Below are 27,554 nucleotides of genomic sequence, written 5' to 3'. Positions count from 1 at the left end.
TCAGAAATCCTGGGTGTTATCCCCACCTTTGTTGTGTGACTTCACATCCAAAATGCAAGGGAGAGATCTCGGGCCCTAGAGTCAAATGGTGGAGATGCAAGTCCCAAATCTCTTCCTAGTTATGTGACTGAGGCACTCAGTTTTTCTCAACTTCCCCATTTCCTTACCTGTGAAAAGGGCGTTACAATCCCTGCTCACTTCTAGGGGGCTGTGTATCTCCAGTGGAAAACACGTGACACTGCTTTCGTATACTGTGAGCATTATACCAACATAAAACAGCAATTTTCAACCTTTTTCATCTCATGGCACACATAAACTAATTACTAAAATTCTGTAATGCACTGTAATGTATTGAATCCCCACCCCCCCTGGTTCTGACAAAAAAATAAGTATAATTTTGATTCATCCACACTGGATGGCTATTGTTTTGTTAGCTTTTGTCATTTTTTTTATTTGACAATCTAAGGGAAAATGAGGTCAGTGCCCCTGACTACATAGTCAGGTATTGAATGTTTTAAAAATTCTCACCTATAAGTGGAACCTAATCAACAAAACAAATAACCAAGAAAAATGTAACCAGAGACATTGAAATTAAGAACAAACTGACAGTAACCAACAGGGAGGGGGAAGGGGATAATGGAGGGAAAATAGGAAAGGGTCATTAAGGAACATTTATAAAGGACACATGGGCAAAGCCAACTTGGGTGGCGGGGGATGGATGGGGGGGAGTGGTGGGGGGAACATGGAGAAAACTGTATTTGAACAACAATAAAAAAAAGAGAAAATTAAATAAAACAAAATAAAATAAAAATCTTAAAAAAAATTCTTGTGGCACACCAGTTGAAAATCACTGACATAAAGCATCATTATAGCCATAGTTAAAGTCAATTATTAAAATGATATGCTTCTTTGATTAATTTTTCTTTGTAATAACAGTAACAAAAATTTTTATTAAAGTGTAACTATCTTAAAAGCTGGAAAAAATAAATACAATGCTTCAAATAAATGTGTGTAAGTCTTTTGCAGTCAATTGCACAATTCAGTAAATGCTTCCCTGAAAGTTTCAGCACCCAAAACATGGGAGGGGAAGCAAACCAGGAGAGCATTCCACTTAGCCGTAAATTGACAGTGTGATCTCCTAAGCTAAGGAATGGGTCTTTTGTGAAAACTAATAAACCATTTTAGGCTTCCCAGGCCAGCACCACTATACAATGGAAAATTCTCATCATCCGAGCCTGGCTCTACCTGTTCTCCTTCTTCAGAGACAGCCCAGACGGTCCGGCAAGCGCTGCTGGTTTCCGTCACTCCAAGGGATGACTCACCAGCTTTCCACTCAGACTCCAAAGAGCATAGAGGCCCACATGAATACTGACCTAACCTAAGTGCTCAGAGACCATGGAGACTGTGGGACACTCATTCTGCCCTGGCACACAGGGGCATTCCCTTTTCCCTGGTCCCAAGTCTCCACAGATTGCTACCTTGATCTACAGTCACCTTGCTCCCCACATCTACCCTCTAGCGGAACACACTGTCAGCTGAAGAGACAGCAGCTTTCTTCGGAGCTTTTATTTTCTTGTTTCAACCTCAGTGTTTTCTCCCTCAACCCTATTTCTCACCACATTAGAAAAGATTAAGAAGCTCAAGGTTCTTTTGCCTCCAAAATGCAACTTTTACAAATGGCCCAACATAAGAGTGAAAGCACACGTTCGTACAGAACACACCGTCTGATTGTAGATCCCTGTGCATTTTCTGCACACTATGTGGAATGCTCTTAGTTCAGCCAGGTACAATACCTTGGATATTTCTACACTGGCAGTTGTGATGCTCATGGAATAACATGTGAAGCATATACCTCACACTTGAAAAATACACAGTAATACCTCAATGTATGACACCACCATCAAGTCAGTTGCTTAAGTTCCAGGCCTCAGAGATATCTCAGAATTCTGCCTTTCTGCTTTCAGTCACCCTAAGCCCTGCTGGCTTTTTGTTCATTGCTCTGAGGATAAGACTGAATCTTCTGTCTGAACTGAACCTTCTGTTTCCTGAATATGATTTACAAGGGCCGGCACCATCTGACTATTATTAACCCCTCATATTTCCTCTCATACCATATACAAACTATTTAGTATTAAGTTATTTAACATTAAGTCTTATTGTCTGTCTACTCCTCTATACCAGAAGCACCAGGGAGGGCACGTAACTGTCTGTCTTTCCATCATTTGTCCCCAGACCAAATCCAGTGCCTGGCACACACTGTGTCCTCAATAAACATTTGTGGATGGAATAAATGGAAAGGTGAATGCCTACAAAGAAAAGACTTGGATGAAAACAGAAAGGTTAGGATATCACAAAACCATGGATTAACCAATATTTCTGAAGTAGATGCATTTTAAGATGATTTTAAAGGAGAAGAGGAATAAAAAATAATGGATAAAAGAAAAATGGACTTTCTAAAGGGGGACTCGTCCTCTGTGTTTCCCTATTTTATCTCATTCATGACAGTAACTTTCTTCTAGGTACTAACTCCCTTCCCCCTTTCTTTTGTCACACCCGATGAGTCAACTGGTCTACCTCTTCTTTCCATCACCAGGTTGCTGGTTTCAATGTAAGCCTGCTTTATCTCTTCCCCAAACTCTACAGCTCACTGACCGGGCTCCATCCACAGTCTCTCTCTTGTCAGGTTCATCTCCCCACAGTGTCTCCCTGCTGCCACAGAGAGCATCTCAAGACCCAACCTTTCCTGTTCAAAGACATCCTTTGACTTCCGGTGGCCTATTGGGCAAAATCCATATCCTAAAGGTGCTTTGCTTTCTCAAGTACAGTTCAACCCTCCAGGCTCATCTCCTCCTCCTTCTCCCTGTCTTTCAGACTCTGCACCACACACAATGTCCTCATCCTTTCCCAGTCCCAAGCCTTTGAACAGACCATTGCCTCTGTCCACAATGTCTTCCTCCATCAACTCCTGTGCCCTTTCTCTAACCTGCTCACCTCCTGCTCATTTTTCTGGACCAATCTCAGGCTCACTTCTCTATTGAGAGATTTCAGCAATTGATTATGTCCTCTCCCAGGTTAACAAACCACCCTGTCCATGCCTGCACCACACCCATCACAGAGTCATAACTACTTGTTTCATGCATCTTCTCTCCCATGATTAGCTCCTCTGGGGTACAAACCATTTCTTGCTCCTCTTTCAACTCAAGGGACAATAAATATGCCCACGAAAAGCTGGCTGGATGAAACACAGAAGCAGAAGGGGGAGAAAGAGGAGAGGAGGAGGAGGAAGACAGGAAAGGGGGAGGGAGGAGATAAAGGGACAAGGGAACCGGAAAGGGAGGCTTTTCCCCTGTAAGGAGCCTCTGGCAAGAAAATGCCTGGATTAGCAGAGGCCTGGTGGTAAACTGGAGTTTAAACCCCTGAGGGAGGAAGATGAGGAGGAGGTCACCAGGCAGATGGGGCCACGAAGGCCCCCCATTTTGAGAGGCCGGCTGTGAGCCACCAATCTCACTGCGGGGGTGGTGTGAGGTGAATGCTGAGCACAGTCAAGTGGCTTTTTCTGGGAAAAATGTAAAAAGATCAGTGGGGGAGAGTCTAGCTAAATACTGTGGTAACAGGAGAGGCGAATTCCAAGTCAGCCCACTTAACTCTCAACCTTGTTCCAACTTTTAAGAGAGATAAATTTGCGGAAATCATTATTAATGAGTCCTGTGCTCTGTGGCAGTCTTTGTTCCTAGCCCCCAGGAAAGTCCACCCACTGGGCCTGCAGGAGGTCACCAAAGCTGAGCTTTCTGCTCAGAAAAATGTATCTGTTTCCTTCTTAACTTTCTATTCTAATTTATAATGTTGCTAACTCTACTTAGTTATGTACTTTTATATTTTATGTAATCTTTTAAGCCATCTCAAATAGTTTATGACAAAAAAAAAAAAGAAGTAAAAGATGTCTACATGGATGCTTGATTAGTTTCTAAAGGACTTACTGGAACAATTCCCAATCTCTTAACTCATCTCATAAAGAATGGCAAACTGAAGAACATGAATTTCAATTTTTATTTTTCCCATCTCCTAATCTGCAACCCCTTGGGACAGCTGTACCGAGTCAGAGGGCAACCAGTGGGAAGAAGGAAAAGGAGAATGTGGAATTGATAATCCACATTCTGGATTAATTTATTAATCCTCTTTATTGAGAGGATTAATAAAATTTTAAGTGTCCTTGTTTGGTAGCAGTTGTTAGATGATGTCTGGGATAAAAGGGGACCTAAATTTTTGGTCTTCCTTTATATGTCAAGGAAGAAACATTCCAGTGTGATTCTGGTTACTTATCTGTTGAAAAATGACTGAGCTACCCTCTTCATGGTATTCACTTCGAGGCAGCTCTTTCTCTTTGTATTTCCCCAGATTCCTTGACATAAGAGGCACTACTACTCCTTTCCCCCAGTCAGAATGTGCAAGTGAAATGCCTGGTGAGTTTGGCCAAGCTGTCCTATCGCACATTGAACTCGTTGAGCCTCAAAGTTCTCACTGTGCAGTCCACATTAGGAGAACCCATTTTAAAGGGAAAATTAAATTAAGAAGTGATTAGATGATTTATAAAAGCTAAAACAGTATTTTAACACAGCAAAATAAGAAGGCAAAATATTTAGCATCTATTTTTTTCCAATCGATTATAAGTACTTGATTTTCAAATTTGATTAGTTTTCAATTATTAATTGAAAAACCTTAGTAAACATGAGAAATCTTAAAATATGAAGCCCTTCTGATTTAGAACAGTGGACTGATGAATGACAACACAGACCAGCAGGCGTGGCTCCATTCCCAGCATTCTCTATGCACTGGGGTGGGCACAGGTGGGGAGGGCTGGTTGGCCCACCTGAGCCTCCACATATTTCCCCAGTGGATGACCCTCTCTCTTTTGCACTATTCCTCCATCAGAGTTCCCAGCCTCCAGGGAACCCACCAGATTCTGCCCAAGAAGGCATTTAGCCATCAGAGCTGCCCCAGAACAGAGGAGCCTGTAGCTCACAGGCCCCCACAGAGCTCCTGTTTAGGTGCATCAGAAATTAAAATGGCTTTTTGGCTAGCCTGAGAAATTCACCATCAATCATTACATTGTTTGTTGGAGAAATGTTTTCCCAGTTTCTAAAAACCAGCTTTCAAAGAAATCTTTGGAATGTAATACAATTGAAAACTATGCCATTAATAGTTTGAAAGTTGTTTTTCTTCCTTTACCAAAATTAGCATCAAGATTTAGTTTTATTTATTTTTATACATTGAATGTTATATGAAAGGGATTTGAGCAACCACGTCAGGGTTTTTAAGCTATCTTGTGTGCTTGATCTTATTTGCTCCCTAAACCAACCCCAGGAGGCAGACAGAATGGCATTATGAGCCTCACTTTTCAAAAAAATTATTTATTTTTAGAGAGAGGGGAAGGAAGGGAGAAAGAGACAGAGAGAAACATGGATGGGTGAGAGATACATCAATCGGTTGCCTCTTGTGCTGCCCCAACTGGGGACCTGGCCTGCAACCCAGGCATGTGCCCTGACTGGGAATCGAACTGGCGACCCCTCGGTTCATGGGCTGGCACTCAATCCACTGAGCCACACTGGCCAGGGCAAGCCTCATTTTTCAGGTGAGAAAACTGAAGCCCAGAGAGTTCACCAGCAGCCAGGTCAGTGAGCGTCCGGGGCTCCAACTCCTTGCCTGCTGTTTCCCCCACTTATTTGGCTATCTCTAAAAGCATTTTATCCCTCAATCATCTGGAATATCCATAACCAAAATCCCTTGAGCCTTATCTGAACTTAACTGCTAACTGCAAAATGGTTCACTTCCCACTGATGTGAAAGAATAAACACAGCAGCCAGAGACCACAAATAGTGTCAAATGATTTAAGACCAAAGCCACACCATTTTCCAACCTCAGCAAAACCATGTCCCTCTATTAATAAAAGCACATTCATTTTTTGGATTTGTGCCCAACTGAGACCACATATATGCCCAAACCAAAGCCTATGTGGTAACCCAAGAAGTTTCATATTGTCTCATATATGATTAGTACAGTTCTGGCTGAGAAAAAAGAAACCAATGACAAGATGCTAGTATACACATGAAACTGCCAGTATCAAAAATTCCTAAGCATTTCATTGGAGTTAAGATATATGCATGTGAAAGTAATATTAACTCATAATCCCCGATAACGTTTGGTGCCTGGCTACGGACCCTGTTTGGGGCATTCCTTCCGTGGGTGTCCTGTGTGGGCAGGAAGTGGTTCTGCCCTCCTCTAACCCTCCGTGTCCTACTTTGAGACTCTGTTTAATGTCTGCCTATGTTTATTATTATTTCTCCATTTACTGCCCCTAGGTCAGTTACCTTGGAAAAGTGAGTGGGTAGCTGATTCTTTTAGTTGTGGCTATTAAATGTATCAGTGTAGCTGAAATTCTGAATGTCATATAAACTATATTGAAGGCCAACGCAGTAAAATGAGGAAAATGAGTCTGGAGGGCATGCATAAGAATTACCAAGTAATAACACTGATTTTCACAAGTACATGTTAAAGGTACTGATGTTTCTCTATTGCCACACTAATATGTCTACAAGGAAGAGATGAGGCTGGAGCTGATATGACAGCAAATGAAAGCAAATGGCTCTCCCCAGAAACTTCAGGAGTAGGAATACTTATTTCCCATTCTCGATGTTCCTTCCTTGTGAGGAGACTTCCTGCAGCATAACACTCTCGGCCACTCTCTGCCTCTCACTTCCTCTTGGTGAGCACAGGTGTCCTCTGCTCCTCTAGGGGTGGCAGCTGCCTGTGACTGCGTGGGCAAATCTGACTTGGGGGCTCAGGGGTAGAAGGTATGCCTGCTGCAGCTGAAGCTACAGTCCTTCAACCGCGGTGATAACTGTCTCCTCTTCCTCTTCTGCCTTAGTTTTTCTCTTATTTCCCAGTTCAAAACCTCAGACATTATATCTTTGGGGCCTCTGAGTCTCCCCGAATCTTCCGACATGTTGTCTCTGGAGAATCTGAGGTACAGTGAGTTGCCTACATGTAGCTCCACCCCAAGAAAGGGAAGAGTGAGGCTCTGACTGCCCCCTCTCCCATGGCGATGTGGAGGGGCGGTGGCGGGGGGCGGTGGGGGGTAGGCTGCTGGGTGTCCTTTACAGGCATGCAGGAATGCTAGTAGGTAGGAAACAGCTGTCCTGTTCCCACTAACAAGTACATTGTTAAAACATTAGCAAGCCTAATAAACACTACTAAAGATTGTGACCACAAACATTTTCATCTAATCTCAAACTATATGCTAATAAGCCAAATAAGCCAAATAATCATGTCACACCTGATCACTTTTATCCTTATTTTAGTAATGTACTATAATTATGGCAGAAGCTGGGCGATGGGTACACAGGACCGCTCTGTACTATTTTTGCAACATGTTGTGAATCTATACTTAGTTCAAAATGAAAGTTAAAAAAAGGCAGACACAAAAAAGTACACACTGTACATTTCATTTATATTAAATTCTAGAGCAGCAGAGCTTATCTATAATGAGAGGGATCAGAAAAATGGTTCCCTTTGGTGGGGGTGGGGAGTAGGAGAGTGGAATTAACTGGCAAGAGGTGGGAGGAAAGTGTTTTGAAACCTTCATCTCGATAGGGGTGTGGATTACATGGCTGTATGCTTTTGTCAAAACTCATCAAACATAGGAGATCTGAGCATTTCATTGTATTGTAATAAATTATATACCTCAAGTAAAGCACTTAGAAAATACATAGCCTCATCCGCTGCTTTCTATTCAAGCAAAATCTTTAAAAAAGATGCTTCAAAATTTTTTTTCAAAATTTGTACTGTAAACAGTACAACTTATTGTACTGTTTAATTAATTATCAAATATCCAATAAAATTATCTGTATGAATTTAAGAAATATAATCATGGGAATAGTTGCTCCCACTTTATAGGCATGCAGTTTATTTCCTCCGAACACCAGAGCAGGGTTCACTGGGGGAAGTTACTGCTGTGGCCCTGATCTCATGGTCTGGAGTGAGGCAGGCCTCCCACGGGCAGGTTAAGCCAGAAAATGAGAATTAACATACTTTCCAGCTTATTTATGTATCTCATAATAATTAATTAACTAAATACACATTTGTTAAGCTTTACATTTAAAAACTACTAAATATAAGTAAAGCATGATTTAAAAGACCCAAATCACCTTGGTACAATCCTTAATTACTAATATAATTTAAATCACTGTTTAATCGAGTCCACAGACTTTAGTCAAAGGCCTTGCTTAAACCCCCCAAATCCATAAAGGAGAAAATAACTGCCCAGAATTCTGTTTTGCCAATATAATGCTCCCCTCCCAATTTCAGTTTCTCTTCAGCAGTCTCCTCCACACGGCTTGTCAAAGCCAGGAAAACAAAAAAAGATCCAAGATTTGAAATCTATCTCTAACCCTGTCATCTTAATTTCTTGTGATTATTTTTTTTAATCTTATAAGAAGTCGTTGCTCTTTGAAACTTTAAATTTTGGTCATTCTGATCTTTATTTAATAAATTTCAGTTGAATGCCATAAAAATCCTAGAAGAAAACACAGGCAATAAAGTCTCAGACATTTCTCTGAGTATCAGATAAATATCAGTAACATTTTTATTGATATATCTCTTGGGGCAAGGGAAACAGAAGAAAACATAAACAAATGGGACTACATCAAACTAAAAACCTATTGTACAGCAAAGGAAACCATCAACAAAATAAAAAGACAACCTACTGAATGGGAGAGCATATGTGCCAATGCATTTCAGGGGTTAATATACAAAATTTATACAGAACTTACGCAACTCAACACCAGGAAGACAAACAATCCAACTAAAAAATGGGCACAGGACATAAATAGACATGCAGATGGCCAATAGACATATGAAAAGATGTTTGAAGTCATTAATAATCAGAGAAATCTGTATTAAAACCACAATGAGAAATCATCTTACACCTGTCAGAATGGTTATCATCAATAAATCAACAAACAACCAGTGCTGGAGAGGATGTGGAGAAAGGGGAACCCTCGTGCACTGTCGGTGGGAATGCAGACTGGTGCAGCCACTGTGGAAAGCAGCATGGAGTTACCTCAACAAATTAAAAAGTAACTGCCATGTGGTCCAGTGATTCCACTTCTGGGTACATATCTAAAGGAACCCAAACCACTGATTCAGAAGAATATACATTCCCCCGTATTCACTGTAGTGTTATTTACAATAGGCAGGCTATGGAAGCAACCTAAGTGCCCATGAATAGATGAGTAGATAAAGAAGTTAGGGTACATATAAACAATGGAATATTACTCAGCCATAAAAAGAGAATAAAATTTTACCATTTGCAACAGCATGATTAGACCTAGAGGGTAATATGCTAAGTGAAATAAGTTAGTCAGAGAAATAAAAATACCATATGGTTTCACTTGTACGTGGAATCTAAAGAACAAAATAAACAAAATAGAAACAGACTCATAGACACAGAGAACAGACTGATGGTTGCCAGATGGGAGGAGTGTCAGGGGACCGGATGAAGAAGGTGAAGGGATTGAGGAGTACAGATTGGTAGTCACAGAATAGTCATGGGGATGTAAAGCACAGCCTAGGGAATACAGTAAACAATGTTGCAATAACTGTGTATGGTGACAGATGGGTATGGGAAATATCAGGGGAACTACTTGTGAAGTATAAGATTGTCTAATCAATATGTTATGCACCTGAAGCTAATATAAACTAATAATGAATGCAAACAGTAATTTAAAAAAATTTTTAAAAATAAAGAATTCCTCTGCTCCCATGCGCTCTCCACAGTATTTGCCAAAGCTGACCAATCCTTGCTTTTAAAACCTCTACTCTCTCAAACATCAACATCCTTTCTTAATTTGCCGATCGCTTCTTTTTCCTCTTCCCAAGCCATGAATTTGGACATTTTACCAAGTCTGCCCCCAGCCCTCTCCATTCTCTTTCTACACTCTCCCCCTGAGTAATCTCTTTGTCTTACTGGACTTCAACTCCTACCTCCACATTGATGACCCTAAACTCTCCTCTGGCCTTACTTTCTCCGCTAAGCATCAAATCACGTCTCAAACTGCCTACCAGACAGTCCCATTTGGCTATTCTGCTGTCACATTAAAGTTTTATGTTGAGACTAACTGCATTATTTCTTTCTTTCCTCTCACCAAATCATTTCCTTGTATAACTCTCTAACTTTCAACAATTATATTACTTTCTAAAAGATCCAGGCTCAAAATGTTTGAGTCACCTCTCTTTGTTCGAGTCACTTTTCTTGTGCCCAAACTCAAGCCAAAGCAAAGGGATGGAACAGGGATTGACAAAGGTCTGAGGACAGGCCTTCCGAGAAATCCCCACTCAGGGAACAGGAACGGGAGGAGACTACACTGGAGACATGCTGAGCAATGGGGGGAATAACCCAGATCTGAAGGGCCCCCTGCAGGCTTAGAGGCCAGAGAAGTGAGACAGGTATGAGAGGAGGAAAAGCAAACAATGTTGAGTGGGGTGCTACAGAATGGTTTTAACTTCAAAAACATTGTATTTGGAGCAGGGAAAGAATGTATTTCTCTAAGGATTGAACTCAAAATCAAATGAGTCAGACTGTAAAGAAAAAAGATTGGAAATACAAAAGAATAATAAAAAATAGGAATGTTCTAGTCAATCTGGGTTTTAATAGTTACATTATATACCTTTAAATTTCCCAACTATAAGTGTTAGTACCTTGAGATTTTCTACAATTACAGTAAAGCAACTTTATACATAGTGTTCTCAAGAGACAAAAGGACAAATGAGGTACCAGGGGAATTTGGGATGGGTTGCGATCATAACATAGACAGAAGGCTGTTTCCTACTCCCCAGAAAGGGGGCTGGGTAGAGACCACAGACTTTCTGATGGAGGTAACTCCAGCAAATTTCCTCGCTCCTCTGTTATGCTTTCTGACTGTTAGCCTTTACAAGTTGGAGAGGAATCCCAACACCTCAGGATAATCCATTCTAGCTCAATGAAGACAAATCTCTATTCCCATCGGTCACCTCCTTGGGGCTTTAATTTACTACTGGTACTTTGCAGAGCTTGCTTTTTTTCTGGCTCATGTTTCTCTTTTTCCAAGTTTCAGAGAGCTCTCCCAAAATTCTAGAATTCTGGAATTTTGTGAACATGCACAGTTTAATCTTTATTCTCTTTACAGACATACTCATATCTCAGGACTTGCCAGACTGGAGGTGTTAATGCTTCCATTTCGGTCACAGGTGGTGGCCCCTCAGTTCCTCTGAGCATCAGCAATGATCCTTTCAACCTTCTCAAAATACTATTAGGTATCTGACAGGCAGAACTGAATGCAGCATTGAACATGTGGAAGTACCATGGCTTGGTAGAAGAATAAGGTATCAGAATACTGTTACCTAGATATGAGGATCACCAAAAAGTCAGCTCTTACTGGCAGCTACCTTGTCCTCCACTATCTTATTCAGCACCCAGAACACACCTTACACAGAGCAGTTGCTCCACAAACACTTGTGTCACCAATGTCTCCTGATGGCAGCCACATGGTGAGATATACATATACACACACATGCGTGCACACATATATACATAAGAAACAACATGAAGAAAACCTTCAAAATCACAACACTTCAGTATTATTTCCTCTAAGCAATATCAGCCCATACACTGAGGAGAAACTTTTCTTTCACACCCATTCCTTGATCTCTCTTATTTAGTAGCTCTAGTATAATCAGTCTAAAATCTAACAACTGCAAGCATACATCTTAACCAGGGCTTCTGTGTGTGATATCTTAACTTTCCAATCTGTCCATACCACTAACACATCCTCCTTCTGTCACTTTTCACCTTTTGGTCTTTATCAGTTTAATATCTTGTACACATTCATCTTTCTGCCACTCTGATCTCATTTTCTCCTTCCCACGAATGGACCTCCAATTGCTCCCTGTTGCCCTAACACACTCTGCAGCTGATATTCAAGACCCAAGACCATAGCCTCTGAATCACATCTGCATGCCTCACCCACAGAATCCTTCTAGACTGACCCACTTACCTTTTCAGTATCCCCCAAACACACTTTGTCCCATTCCCTTTCCCTTTCTCTAAATCCTACACAACCTGTGTGGTCCAGCTTCAGATGTTTTCATTCATTCAATGGCCCCCAGTGGGACTGCTTTAGGGAAATAGGATGACTCTAGCACTCTGCCAGATGCTAGAATGTACAAAGTTTTACAATAGGAGGTCCCCAGAAAGGATGCTAAAGCTTCTGAGGTTCTCTGGGTTGAAAGTCATAAAGGACAGGAAGTCCTGGCTGTCCAAAGTTGCCTGCCTTTATCTTTTCTGCCTTGCCATGTTCTCTCTGGCTTACAGATATTATTTCATTAGTGCAGCTACAAACAACTTATTTTTTCAGTTAAAGTTGCCTTTTAAAAAAATGCCTCAGGAGCTAGAGTTACCAGGTTCTACAAGTTGGTGTAAGCAAACAAGTCTGCACATGGCCAGATCTGTTTGGTTGAATTTGCACATGAGCAGGCTGGTCAAAACCCAGTCAGTGTTACACATTCACAGAGTAGAGATTTCCCTCTGCGCTCCTAGTGAAGTTCTGTTGCTTACTTCTTATCATTCGTATAATACAAAACAGTTTCTCTTTGTTTTAATTATACATATATGATGAAATGTCCAGTTCAGGGGATTTTGCAAATGAAACATCCTGAAACAACATCTCCTCCCTGTCCAAATCTGTAGACACACATACTGACATTGTATAGTTGATGCAAAAGGCAGTTGGTGGCCATGGGCCAGGCCCCACTTTCTTTTGCTGGATGTAGAAGTGGGGTGCTGACTATGCCTCTGGGACGGTACTCAGTCATGTGGGCAGTAGATGCCAGGCAAGTTCAGAGGACAGTGCCTGGCGAGAGCTGGTGGGCAGTGAGGAGGACGTCACTACAGGGCTCCGCACCACAGTGCCCTAGAGGGGTGCGTGCATGTGAGGAAAGAAAAGGGGCATCTGACCTAGTGAGTTAGTGTGCACCGGATGAAGCTGAGGTGAGAGAACAGGGAGAGAAAAGAGAAACACAGGGAGAACACTGTACTTGCTGGTATACCAGAGGTCCTAGTTCTTGATTTGATATACTCAATGCTCCTATATATTATATAGTTACATATTTTATTATGTATAAATAAATGAGAAATATAAGTATACATAAATTTATATATTTAAATGTATAAATTATGTAAATATATTTATATAAATATAAAATATATAACATTATATAATTGTTTAAAAATACACAATATTATATATAAAAATAGGTTGAAAAGAGCTCTTTTTAAACCAGGCTATCTATCCACAGATATATAGAGGTATAGACATACAGTCTACTTTATATATATTATAGACACAGATATATAGTCAATTATATATTTGTGTACACACATATATTGAGAGAGTCTGGTTTTAAAAAGCTCTTTCTGAAGATGGAGGCATAGGTAGACACAGTATGCCTCATTGCACAACCAAAAGAAGGACAACAACAAATTTAAAAACAAAAAACAACTGAACTGCAAGAAAATCGAACTGTATGGAAGTCTGACAACCAAGAAGTTAAAGAAGAAACATTCATACAGACCTGTAGGAGAGGCAGAGAGGGGCATCCAGGGCGGAGAGGACTTGTGGCAAGGCAGCGGCCGGTAGACTGGGCAGTCCCACATTTGAGTGCGCATGAACCAGGAGGAGCAACTGGGGAGCTAGACAGACCATGTAACCCAGGGTCCCAACGCAGGGAAATAAAGCCTCAAAGCCTCTGACTAAAAACACCCGTGGGGGTTGCGGTGTCAGGAGAAACTCCCAGCCCCATGGGAGAGTTCATTGGAGAGACCCACGGGGGTCCTAGAACATACACAAACCCACCCACTCGGGAAGCAGCGCCAGAAAAGCCCAGCTTGCTTGGGCGTAGCCCCGGAAGTGACTGAAATCCGGAAGTGACTGAAATCTGGCAGACAGCGGAACAAGGAATTGTGTTCCCTCTTGGACCCCTCCCCAACGTACTGAGTCACAACGCAGTGACGCAGTGACGTGGGGGTTGCTCCACCCTGGTAAACACCTAGTAAAGGCTCCACCCCTTACTACCTAACATCACACCAAGACCAAAAAAAAAAAAATTGCCCAAATCCGAAAGAACAGATGAAAGCTCCAGAAAAAATACAACTAAGTGACAAAGAGATAGTTAACCTATTAGATGCAGAGTTCAAAACACTGATGATCAGGAAACCCACAGAATTGGTTGACTATGGTCACAAAATAGAGGAAAAAATGAAGGCTATGAAAAGTAAAATAAAGGAAAATGTTACAGGGAACCAACAGTGGTGGGAAGGAAACCGGGACTCAAATCAATGGTTTGGATCAATGGAAGGAAGAAATAAACATTCAACCAGAACAGAATGAAGAAACAAGAATTCAAAAAAATGAGGAGAGGCTGAGGAACCTCCAGGACAACTTTACCTTTCCAATATCCTAATCATAGGGGTGACAGAAGGAGAAGAGGAAGAGCAAGAAATTGAAAACTTATTTAAACAAACAATGAAGGAGAATTTCCCTAATTTGGCAAAGGAAATAGACTTCTAGGAAGTCCAGGAAGCTCAAGAGAGTCTCAAAGAAGTTGGGCCCAAAGAAGCACATACCAAGGCACATCATAATTACATTAACCAACATTAAAGATAAGGAGAGAATCTTAAAAGCAGCAGGAGAAAAGGAGACAGTTACCTACAAAGGAGTTTCCATAAGACTGTCAGCTGATTTCTCAAAAAAAGAAAAAAAAACACAAAAAAACCTTGCAGGCAAGAAGGGGCTGGAAAGTATTTGAAGTCATGAAAGGCAAGGACCTACATCCAAGATTGCTCTACCCAGCAAAGCTATCATTTTGAGTAGAAGGGCAGATAAAGTGCTTCCCAGATAAGGTCAAGCTAAAGGAGTTCATCATCACCAAGCCCTTGTTATAGGAAACGTTAAAGGGACTTATCTAAGAAAAAGAAGATCAAAATATGAACAGTAATATGACAGCAAACTCACAACTATTAACAACCAAACCTAAAAACAAACAAACAAACAAACAAAGGAAACAACTAGAACAGGAACAGAATCACAGAAATAGAAATCACATGGAGGGTTATCAGCGGGGGAGTGGTAGGTGGACAGAGGAGGAAAAGGTAGGGAATAAGTAGCATAAATGGTAGGTACAAAATAGACAGGGAGAGGTTAAGAATAATATAGGAAATATAGAAGTCAAGGAACTTCTATGTACGACCCATGGACATGAACTAAAGGGGGGGAATGCGGGTGGGAGGGGGTGTGCAGGGTGGAGGGGTATAAGGGGGGGTAAATGGGCCAACTATAATAGCATAATCAATGAAATATTTTTTAAAAAGCTCTTTCCAATGCATTATATATGTGAATATATAAATATAAATATTTATATTTAATTATACAAATATTTATATTTTACAATTTATGATTTTCTAATTCATTTTATTATAAAAATATACATAGATAAATAATTTGAAAAAAGATTCTTTAAACTAGATAAGAATTCCAGAAATTGTTGAATCAAAACTAAAAACAGAGTGAATATCTCAATAGAAGAATGGTTAATTATTTGAGGTACAGCCTAGTCACAGAATATTATGCTACCATTAAAAAAAATAAAATAAGTATGTGGAATTGACTCAAAGGGGTTTTACTATTGCTGAATGAGAAAAGACAAGGGCTTTTCTACACTTTTTGAAGCCTATGAGTATAATAGAAGGCTCTGAGTACATCAGTGTGAACAGAGATGGCCAACTGGGTGGACCGGAGGAGAAACAAGGAGGGAAAAAATGATGGAAAACAAGCAAATATAACTATTAAAAAAACAGGTTCCATGATAAAAAGCAAGAATTATATATAATTATACATATGTAAGTATACATATGCATGAAATGCTTCAAAGAATGGATACTAAAATGTTGGAGGTATGTTGTTATCTCAGGGAGAAAATAAAAGCTGTTTTATTTTTATACACTTCCTTATACTTTTTTGCATTTTAACAAAAAGTGTAATTATATAACCAAAATAATTATTCACTGAGGGAAAATTTGAATAACTAAATAGTAACGCTGGCAGTGTGAATATAATGTTTCTTAAGTCTTCCTAGCCAAAAGATGGCACAGCCAGCAGAATTGTGAATCATTTGTGACAAAGAGGTTTCTACAATCTTCAAAATGGAGACAAAACCACAAGTCCAAAATTAATAATCATCATAAACACTTTATGCATCTTTATACCAGGGCCTAGATCTAATTTTTAACACATTTCCCTAAGGGCTTCAAGGGCTCTGAGTACTTAATCAATCCTCATTAATTGACAAGCACATTTCAAATCTCATTAATTATTACATCAAAGATGCTATTATCTGACATACAAACGCTATTAAAGAGTAAAATCTCATCTAAAAAAGAATATGAGAGCTGAAGCAGCTCCAGTGAAAATAATTTATCTATGAAATTTAATCTGCCACAAAAGAAGTAATAAAATTCTAACACACAATGCCTTTTTTCTCCCTGCCCTGGTCCTATTAAATGTATTCACTCTTTTCTCCTTCGTTCCTGTAGTCTCAGGCCTGCATGCCATCTACATATGCCCTCGACAACTACCCACTCAATCTCATTAACTTTCTGGTTTTTATTGTAGATACAAGATTCATGACATTTACCACCCATCGTCATGAACAATCTCCATATAATTATAATTCTGATTATGACATGCAATTGTTTTCCAAAAAGGTGCTGCTTTTTCATGCTCCCAGGCCTTCTTTCTCTGCAGGGTAGTGGAAAATTTGTCTGCAAGCTGTGTGGACAGCTGCTCCATGCACAGGCATGGAAGAGCCTTTCCAGGGGAAACAGGCATACGTGGGGAGGAGGTGAGGCACTGGCTGCTGCCCTTTGTCCCCAAGGCCAGGCACCCCCGCCTGGATGTAGGCAACAGCCCACCTGTTGTTACCTGTTGTAGTCACTTGGCAGGTAACTGTTACTAGGTAACATGAAAACTAATTTTACACATTTTACCTCTTTAAGTAAAATACTTACTTGAACTAACAAGTGGCCTGAATCAGGCAAACACGTACTGTGTTTCTTGGTGTTCTCATTTATTTGCTTTATCAAATTCATCAGTATTTCCACAGCACCTTTGCTGACCATTTCATTGAGAAATCCTGGGTTTCCAGAAATGAACTTGATAGCCCCCATACAGTATAAAAAAGCTTCAGTGTTCGCTTGCAGGTCTTCCCTTCTCAGGACCTCCAATAACAACTCTGTCAAAAAGATGGAGTATTACAAATGTGTGATTATATCAGCTGGACAGAGATATATTAAAGTGTTTGTATGTGAATGTCAAATACAATTTGTAGAATGTAAGTCAGAACCTAAAGTCAAATGCTTGTTAGGGATTATTGATTAGTATAAAGAGGAAAACCTACTTTTAGCTAAATCTTCATAATAGTAATGACAGTAAAAGGACGGGCTATAATATATAAATAAGAAAGTGTTCTTTAAATGCTAACCCTTGTCTCTTGCTAACATTTACCAACCTTTATTTTGATTACACACATTTTGAATTATTGTAGAATAATTAATTATTAAAGAAATTTAGGAGTTACATTTCAACAAACCATGAAGTGTATACCAGTTGCTGTATGAATGGAAAATTAATTGAGATAGGACCTTTTAAAAAATCTTGATCACTGTAGAAAGGAATGCTTCAGATATAATATCCACCCTTTCCCAAGACAACTTCAGAACATCCATCCAAAAACATACTATTACTAGGTTTTAGGAATAATCCAAGCAACTCTGATAAGGTTTTTTATGCCTCCCTCATATTTTATTTTATTAATGTCAGAGTGATCATTTATCAGAATCTTTGTTTTTAGTCTACAGTTTTCAAAGAGCTGATTCAGTGTTTGACTGGGCCTGTCCCTGTTTACTGGGGTAGAAAAAAAGCGGAAGACCATTTGCCCTCTCATGTTGCAAAAAGAGGACTCAAAGTATTGCCATGCTGCCTTCCTTTAGATCAGCAATGCTGTTTCATAAAAGACTTCTATTTAGGTAATGATTTAAGCATCTTAATTATCTAAGAGCACATCAAGAATTAGATTTCATTAGCTAGGTAGTTAGAATGTAGTAAAATTTCTCTATCTACATATTTGAAACACATTTGAGACACTTGGATGACAAATTTCTACAACAGTTATAGAAGTCTTCCAAGTTTTAGTCATTCTTACTATATACAAAAGACACGAACTTCAATTATGTTAAATACTATTAAATGTGGTGTGTGTTTTTTTCCTGATAATAAATCTAAGACCAGGAAATGAAATTTTCAATAGGGAACACTTTGCAAAGTCACATATACTACAAGCATTACAAAAATAGCAGACTACCCTCCTAGCTTCCAAAGGATATATTAAATGGAATGTGGAAAACATAGAGAAGGATAGAGTACAAATGTCACATAACTTCCACATAATACTAGGAGATAAAAAATTCCACATGTCGTTAATTTTAACTTTACACTCAAGTGCAACATTTAGTCAGTGGTAGTGCTGAATGATACTCACCCAGAATGCTGTCATTTTGAATGAGAGTATCATTCTTCTCATTTCTGCTAATTTTAAATATAAGTTTGCAGACACTAAGGAGATTCTTTCTGCTCACTTTAAGCTGCAGAGAAGGAAAACACATGTCTGTCACGGAGGGAAGGAAAGGCATGCCATGATTTCTAAACACAAACTTCTCATTTTAAAAGTGCAGCAAGAGTATTTTTAAAATATAAAACAAAGCTCTACAGAAATTAACTTTCAAAAGTTTTGGCCACTTATTTGCCAACTATCTAATATAAATAATATTTAGGATTAGCACATTTTAATAATAAGTGTTTATTTTTTATTTCATAAAGGCACATGCTTATATGTGAGATTACTAGTTACTTTTTAAAGAGTATATGAGGAAAAAGGGGAGATAATGTTGATAAATTTAATTAAATGGAATAGTTGCTTTAAAACACAAAAGTAAAGAAAGATGGATACCAACATTTCAGATTAAACTACCTTCAAAAACATAGTGGAGGTGAAAGTTAGAAAAGAAAGGGGAAAAGTACGATTCTTTTTATCATTTGTATAAAAGAAAATTAAAAAGTCATTCTTTCATCAGGTAATATACATATTTCTTTATTTTTAAGGAATTTTCTGGAATGCTTTGAGATAATGACAAGTAATGTTCAAAGTTTAAAATTACCTTCTAAATCACAGAAAAAATTCAAGTAAATTAAACATAGGGGTGATAAGGAAGTATACAAGGTCTGTCTAGAAAGTATCCAGCCATGTAACACAAGGTACAAGAGACAGGAAACATTGTACACAGGACAATGATGCCTCAGTCCCCTTCAGAGTAGGCACCTTGGGACATCACACAGTTCTCCCAGTCACCGTCAGCTGCCCCATCATATTTTCCCAAATTTCACTGGTGGTCTGAAATGTCTTCCCTTTCCAAGGTGATTTTAGTTTTGGGAAAAGCCAGAAGTCCCAGGGACCAAATCTGGGCTGTAATGGGAGATGAGTCACCTGGGTGAACTGGTGTTTCACCAAAAACTCTGTACGAGATGTGCATTGTTGTGATGAAGCTGCCAATCACCAGTTGCTCATAGCTGTGGCCTTCTGCATCATCAAATAGTTTCTGCAGAGGAATGTTCAAGCTTAATGTAAAATTTGTTGCAGATTCATTGCTCTACTCACTCAGTCATTTTGAATGTGATGGCCACACAGTACACATACTCACTCGGTGGCATCTACCACCCTCACTGACTGGTACAGTGAAGTCATCATTGTTCACACATGTGCATTCCAGTCCCTTCTTTCTTGGCTGCCAGGTTACATCAATGTCCTGCAAAATGTTCTCATTATATTAACAATGGCTAGACTTTTTCTAGACAGACCTCATATGTTTTTTAAAAAGCACAGTATAGCAGGACTAACTGAATCATCTAAATCAGCTGTTTTTTAAATTTAAAGTAGTAAAGATTAAAAAGAAAATCCTAAATATCCAATATCCTAAAAATCCTAAAGATCCCAATGTTAGGGAATAATTTGATAAATTGTGGAACATCAATACTACTCATATTAAGCATTCACAAAAAGTATAACTGTGAACACTATGTTTTAAAAAAGACATTTATAAGCTTTTGATATTTCTATTATAAAATAGAAATATTACATTCCCTCACTGCACAAGTATAAAATAGGTTTGTAGGATTAAGGTCATCTGAGCAAATAAATCTATCTGTGTGAAAAGGAAGGCATAAGGGTCATTATGTTATCATTAAAGAGTATCTTTCAAATTATCTTTAATATTGTTTATTAATGAGTTTTGGTTAGTTTAAAAAAGAGAATGGAATTTGTCAATCATACTTTTTTAAAGACGTGTTTTGTGTTTGAGCCATAAATATTACTGAATGCCCATTGTGCACTGTGCACCCGCTGTAGGAGATACAGTGATGAATACAATCAGCCCCACTGGAGGAGGGGGGGCACATTCTCCATGGAGTAGCTTCTGTCTGGCCCCTGCTCTGGGCCCTTTACCTGTTATGCCAGAGCCACCCTGCACATTAGGTGTTGTCATTCCCATTTTGCAACTGAGGAGTCTGCTCCTCAGACAAGTCATTCAACTCCTCTTGGCATCACCTGGTCAATATTAGAAATGCAGAATCCCAGGCCCTGCCCAACAGGACTGATTCAGAACCTGCACTTTAACAAGCTCCCAAGGGATCCTGCGCACGTTTCAGTCTGAGGAGCCCTGTTGCAGAAGCCTCAGAAACAAGCACATATGGCAGAATGGAGATTCCTGCTGTTCTCAGGAGGAAAAATGGAAATGGGAACTCATACACATTTTTAATGATTGAGTGCTTAAAAAAATATTGTGTAAGCACTCAGAAAACAAGTGAAAGAAAATAGAAAAAAATTCTACATCAATGGAAAATATAATGTTCTTAATACGTAAGAATTTTTAATTAGTCAACAATATTTTTTATATTTTAATTAGTCAACAATCTTCCATAATGTTGTGAGACTTTGAGGTCAAAAATCACAATTTACTGCTCTTTCAATGGCAGTGCGCAGCATGTGCTGCACGCTTGATAAAGCCTGTGGGATAAATGAATGAATACAACCAACCCCACCCTCCACACACCCAAGTCTTATATTCTTAGTGAAAAGTACCAAAGGGGGAAAAAGTGTCAGAGTTTTCATTAAAGAAAACAACAAATAACTCCCAATTTACAGGTCTGCTATAAGGCCAGTTTACATTCAAAGCAAATTCTTATACCTTATCTTTTGAAAACTGCAAAATTATGACTTTGAGACATGAAAAGTTAGTAAAATATTACATTATATGCAAAGCATGTAGACTACCTTACATAAAACAGCACTCTCCCCCTCCCCGCCCTGCCCCCCACACACTGTCCATTCCCTTTAATCTGGTTAATGTTCTTCCCGCAGCACACAGCAGCCCACTGGGCACTTCATGTGTTTACTGTCTGTCCCTCCGGCTGCGGGGCCAGCCTGGAGGGCAGGGGCTCTGCTAGTCACTTGTATTCCCAGTGTCAAGAGTCCCTGGCACAAAGCTGGGTCCTTTGGTGGGGTATTTTTCTTATGTTAAAAATAGTAGTCTTTTCTATTTAAAGCAAATTTGAAAAATTAAAGAGAAGTTTTAAAATCGCTCATAACACTACCACTATATATAATCACTGTTGATATACTGGTGTTTCTTTTCTGTTTTGTTTTGTTTTTTTTTACCCTCATACAGGGTGCTAAATGTTTCCCCCTCCTGAATATAGTTACATTCATAGTGTACATATGCTTATACTCTCAAAAAAATCTGAATATAGACTGATGTGTTTTTGTAAGATTGTTCAATACAAAGAGTAAAATTAAAGTGGTCTGACAAACCTCCACTAAACCAAAGAATGCAAGAAATCAGAACAACTAACATTGCGCTCACTGAATTTTTTAACTACAAATAATTTAAAATGTCTGAATTATTACATTAAATTGATAGATAAACTAAATGTTGGCAAAAGAAGTTATTAAAAACTTCTTAGTCCTATATACCTTTAGTTTTTTGCTGATTGTTTTCAACAGCATTTTATGTGGTCTTTTAAAAATTCACATAGAACCCCATCATCAAGGCCGAAGCGAAACAACATCTTGCCTGGAATGTTAGAGGAGATTCAGGAGGCAAATGGGAAGTTGAGCCTGATGGGCTGGCCCAGTGGGTTTGTAGTTAATTAGAAGGGACAGCCTACCTGTCTCTGCACTCTGGAGTGGGGCCCAGCGAGTCTCGCCCCTGATACAGCAAGGCAGGCAATGCCATGGAGAGGGCTTCATCTAAACGTGCGTTTTGTCCGGAACATGTTCACTGCCTGCCAGACCACTTAGCGGCTTGCCTTAAAATTGTTAAATTGTGTCATGTATATAATTCATTTGAATGGCACCTTTAGTAACCAAGATAATACTTTCTCTGCAAAGCATTAACAAATTCATACCATCTTCCTTCTTTCTCTCACTCCTTGATTTACTGATTTTTTTTGGCTTTGTATGGCCAGGATGTCTAGGATCTGGATGGAAAACCAAAGGCAGTTCCTGGGCAGCTGGCAGCTGCACTGGCAGAGCCCTCCAGACTCACACCGGCGCTCTCTTGGGCCAGAAGGTGCCCCAAGTCCAGGGCCAGAAAGGGAACTGGGCAAGCATGCTGATATCCTGTTATCTCTACTTACAACTTTTGACTTGAAGTCCTCCCTGTGGTTTATGCTCCTTTAGTTTCACTAAAGGGATTGATCAATTATCATCAAGGAAGGGGGACTTAAATAATACTGAACACACTAGTTCAAAGAAATGTTGTTTTCTGAGTCATATATCATATCACAATTTTTACAAGGGGGTTGGTGAATAGTTTAGGATAACAGCTGAATAAGCATGTAGCTGCTCCAAAGAACTGCATAGAGTATACAGTCCGAATATTCTTCCGCATGAAAGGTACCAAAGTAAGAGACGGTGGACACTCTCACTACACTGTCAGCAAGTATGCCAATGCTTACTTTCACTGTGTACTTTAGGATTTTAAATTATATAAATTATGGGTTGTTAACATAATAGCTTTTACTTCTATGAAACTGGGTAAACAAAGCTTCACTTGTTTTAGCGGCTGTCTTAGAACATTCTATAATAACTGTGACTTATCTTTCGGTTCCAACTGTTTATGGCTATGACAACAAAGTGCTCCCCTCAAACAATGATATCATTTTGTCTGAGACAGAGTTTTTACGCTTTCATTTGGTGTCTGGCTTTTTCTTCCGACACCTCACAGGAGCCTTCTATGATCACCTTCCCACGCCCGCATGCAGCTGTTTCTCTGCTTCACGCCAGTTCATAAAGCACCTGGCCACTGTATCCATTGCTCAAGTTATCTTAAGTTATTTATTAAATCACGTGGCAAAATCAAGCACCCACCAGAAACCGCAGAGCAGAAACCACAGCCTGCACTCTCCGATACTGCTCTCCAGTCCAGTTATTTGAGCAACCGTTCTGAATGTATTTGCCTATTGTCACATTTTTAAACCTAGCCACAGTCCACATGTAAGAGTTTTTTGAACATTTTCTGTGTCCTCAGGCTTAGTTCCTTAGACAGTACATTCTAGTCAAATTCTGGGATATAAGTTTAATGCCTTAATTTTTTTCAAGATTCTAAGCAAGTATACTGCATTTCTGATCATCTTTGTAATATTTACAAGTGAAGCATTAAACAAAGCCTTTATGTATTACCATCTACTAGGCCAGAGGAAAGAAGAACTTACTGCTAGAATAATTTTTGCCAGTTTAAGGCTGAGCGGGTCTGAACCAACATCGACTAGCTTATACAAGGTCTTCAGGAGAGTACTTCTTCTCTTAAATTTATTTCCAAGCATGTGTCCTTCCTCTAAAGCGTGATGAAGTTCTGTGCAAGCAGCACACATCATTTCAATGTTTTCCTCTGTCAGGGCAAAGAGAGGGAGGCAGCACTTACTAATTAAGGTCAAGTTCTCAAGTGTGTCAAACACAGACAGTGTAAGTAAAAACCCATAATTATTTCCCTGGACATCTTCAAATTCCTGAACTATGCTCTTCCCCTTTTCTTATCATTGCTATCAACTTGATTTTTTCATTTTGTCAATCCATCTCCTACCAAGTTGACTTACTTACTAATCAGTCAGCTTATAGAGCACACACGGTCTTTTCAGGAGCATTTTGAAGAATGGAATTGTACCTATTTCAGTTGGTCTCTTTTATTCTAAAAACCCTCCACCTCAGCCAGGGCTCTGTTCAGGCTCATGGAAGCAGACCACTTGCACCTCCATATTCAGCCCTTTGGGGCACAGCTCTACTGGTCTAGAATGTTCTCCTCCTCCTTGTTTCTACTGATTCAGGTCCTTCAAGGCTCTCTTGAGGTTCTGGCTTATCAAGAAAAGGTGCACTAGTCCACATACAACAAATGCCATTTTGTACTATTATTTCTCACATGTATGTACATGTATGTTATGCTATATGTCTAGGGCCCTCAAACAGATGTCACGCTTTGTGGTGGGAATCCTGTCTTACGCACGTTTGCATCCATCGTGCGTGGTGCCATGAGAACACTGCACTGACAACCGGCAACACAGACTAATGCATATTTGTTTTCTAATACATCTTTGATTAAATCGATGATCAATATTTTTCTGAGAAGAATGCTCATCATCTGAGAACAGAGGGCTCACACAGAACAAAATCTCAAAGTGTCACCACACCCACCATTATTGAGAGGTGGTTATTAGAAAAGAGGAGAATAAAAAAGAGGTCTTCTGTTAGAATTCTGAGGAAAGCAATTTTTTTTTAAAGTGGCAGCCATTCTAATAGGCACACAAGGAAGAAAAGCAGGAGACATGAAACGGGAGGAGAAATATAAGAATCCAAGGTCTAAGGCCTTCAGTTGAAAAATATTATCTTTGATAGATTCCATCACGAAATTTAAAAGTAGGAAACCAATCTTAAATAAATACCATAATGTGCTCTTAAAAGCCCACATAGAGGAAGTGTGCGCCTGCAGAAGGAAATGACTCAGGCCATTTTTAGCTCTTTTCAACAATAACATCTAAGAAAAAGGTTTAAACCTCAATGGGTAAGTAACCTTCAATGCCTTTCAGTTATGCACTGAAATAAATGAATTGATGGGAAATGACTTGGACTAACTTTAAATAAAGGGAAAAACCTGAGCTATTGTAAAAAACATTTTTGTTGTTTTATTCTTCTGTGACTGGCAGTTTCTTCACAAACCGGAGGCCAGGCCACAGGCCACTTTCTGGCAGTGGGTGTAGACTTCAGTGCATTTTCCTAATACTTCCCTCCACAAAATCCTCAGCCTGGTGGGCTGTACTCAAGAGTATCTGTGTTAGCTTAAAAGAAATTTAAAAAGAAGGCTCAAGGATCACATTTTAAACTATTGATCAAATCAACACTTTATACTCTTAGGTTTTTTATAAATACCATATAGCCTCAGAGACAACTTGAATCCAAGAGCTAGCAAGATTCTCAAGGGGCTAAAGCTAGTGGGTGAAAGTTCAATGAGTAGTAAAAACAACATCATCTCAAACATGGGGGAAATAGTGATTTTCCAGTGGAAAAATCTGGCAGACGCCACCTTCCTCAAGTGATCCAAGGTCACATCACAATCAGTCACAGACCGAGTCGGTTTCACACGCCTCCTAAGGGGGTGCACTGGGGGCCCGGCACTGCTCACCCCATGCACCTGCCTCAGATGCCTACCCTCGATTTATCAGTAACTGTCAGATAGTTACTGATCAGTAACTATCAGCTGGGAAAGTACCAGACAGACCCAATTTGCAAGGCAGCCTGTAAACTCCTCAAATATATTAAGATTATAAAAGAGACACAACAAATAATTGGAACTTGTGATCCAGGATTTTCTTTTATCTATAACGGAAATTATTAGGATAACTGGCAATAATCTGGATCAGATTCATCATTTACTGTATGGTAATTTCCAGATAGGTAACAGAATGCCCTTGTTTCTAAAAATACACACCACAGCACTTAGGGCTATGGGACATCATGTGGGCAACTTGTTCTCAAAGGGTTTAAAAAAAGGAAAATAAACAATGTGCATGTGTGTTGAGGGGTGCGGTGTAGGGAAAAAGTGCAAGAAGGGGAGGAAGAGAGAGAGAATGATGAAGCAAATGTAGTAAAATAGTAATATCTGGGAACCTGGGGGAAGAACATACAAGATTTCTTTGTAGCATTCTTGCAACTTTTCTAGAAGCCTAAAATTACATCAAAATAAAAAGTTAAAAAAGAAAAAAAAAGAATCTCGAAGGGTCAAGTAACCCAGCCCTGCCCCCTTTTGCTGTTCTTAAAGTTGCCCATAAATGTTCCTTCTGAGGAGGGAGATTCACCCACGTTTCTGGCCCCAAGCTCCTGCTGACTCCCGTTGGCATCCGCGGTGGCAGAGCCCTTGGACCCCTCTTGAAATCCTTCAGGCTGAAGACTTGTTCCATGGTGGGCCTCTGCACAGTGGCTCTTCTCCCCGCTGCTGTGTTCTTCCTAGGACACTTTCTTTCCAAACTCCTACCCAGACTAACTGCTCTCCTCACCAGCCTTTGCACACATCTCCTAAAAAAGGGCTGCCGTTGACCTGGTCCACTAACAAGAGGGTGAAAATGAGTCCCTCCAGATGGGACAAAGTCATCCCACTCTCACCCTCAGGGATCTGAGCTGCAGGGGACTGTGGTAACGATCTAGTTTCACTCACTGCTCACCTGGCAGGCAAGAGCCCTACCGAGCACAGATTAGGTGATTCCCTGTGGCCATCTGTCCAGGGCTCCCGCTTTAGCCATGAACACAACTAGGTGCCTACAGGGAGCCAAGGTCATTGGAACCTTTAGGAAGTAGGTCTTCTGCATGACTTTCCTGTTTGGCTTGGCTGCTGCGGGGGGCCTCATTTACCCTACTTCTCCCAGGGCCCCTTCCTGTGGCTACCATGCTGCTGTGCTTATCCAAGAGACACTCAAGCCACGATTCCCAGTGAAGGCCGGTTGGGCGCTGTGCACTGGGCGCTGTGCATTGGCCGCTGAGCTCACCCCTGGGGCCATCACTGCAGCTCCCCCGGAGCCTGTTTTGACTTCAGAAATGGACTCCCCAGCAGAGGCAAAGTGGGAGAAGGGTGGCAGGAGGGGCGTTCTGACAAGATTCCCACAGGTCCCTTTTGCAGAGACCTGCTGATCGTGGGCCTTCCCTGCTGGGCACCGCAGAGTGCCAGGGCACTTCCTGCTCTAAGCGGCATCCCTAATGGGCATGCTTGACCTAAGGAGAGTAGGACATGTCCGTTTGGATCTAGAAAACCAGGGGCATGC

At 40.1% G+C, this 27,554-nt stretch overlaps 1 protein-coding gene across 2 annotated transcripts in view; it reads right to left on the bottom strand.

Annotated features, from left to right (window-relative positions):
* The window catches only part of ARMC2 (armadillo repeat containing 2), a 97,909-nt gene that overhangs the window by 36,115 nt on the left and 34,240 nt on the right, over nucleotides 1-27,554 (bottom strand). For both annotated transcript variants that reach the window (XM_045843817.1, XM_045843815.1), the window contains 3 exons: nucleotides 23,967-24,142; nucleotides 18,682-18,784; nucleotides 17,153-17,376 (listed from right to left, as the gene is read on the bottom strand). In XM_045843817.1, coding sequence (XP_045699773.1) covers nucleotides 17,153-17,376; nucleotides 18,682-18,784; nucleotides 23,967-24,142 — 503 coding nt within the window. The remainder of the gene's footprint in view (nucleotides 1-17,152; nucleotides 17,377-18,681; nucleotides 18,785-23,966; nucleotides 24,143-27,554) is intronic.

This window comes from Phyllostomus hastatus, unplaced genomic scaffold (genome assembly GCF_019186645.2).
Source record: "Phyllostomus hastatus isolate PE091 unplaced genomic scaffold, TTU_PhHast_1.1 phas_contig_40, whole genome shotgun sequence".
Classification (NCBI taxonomy): domain Eukaryota; kingdom Metazoa; phylum Chordata; class Mammalia; order Chiroptera; family Phyllostomidae; genus Phyllostomus; species Phyllostomus hastatus.
This window is presented reverse-complemented; position numbering and strand designations above follow the sequence as displayed.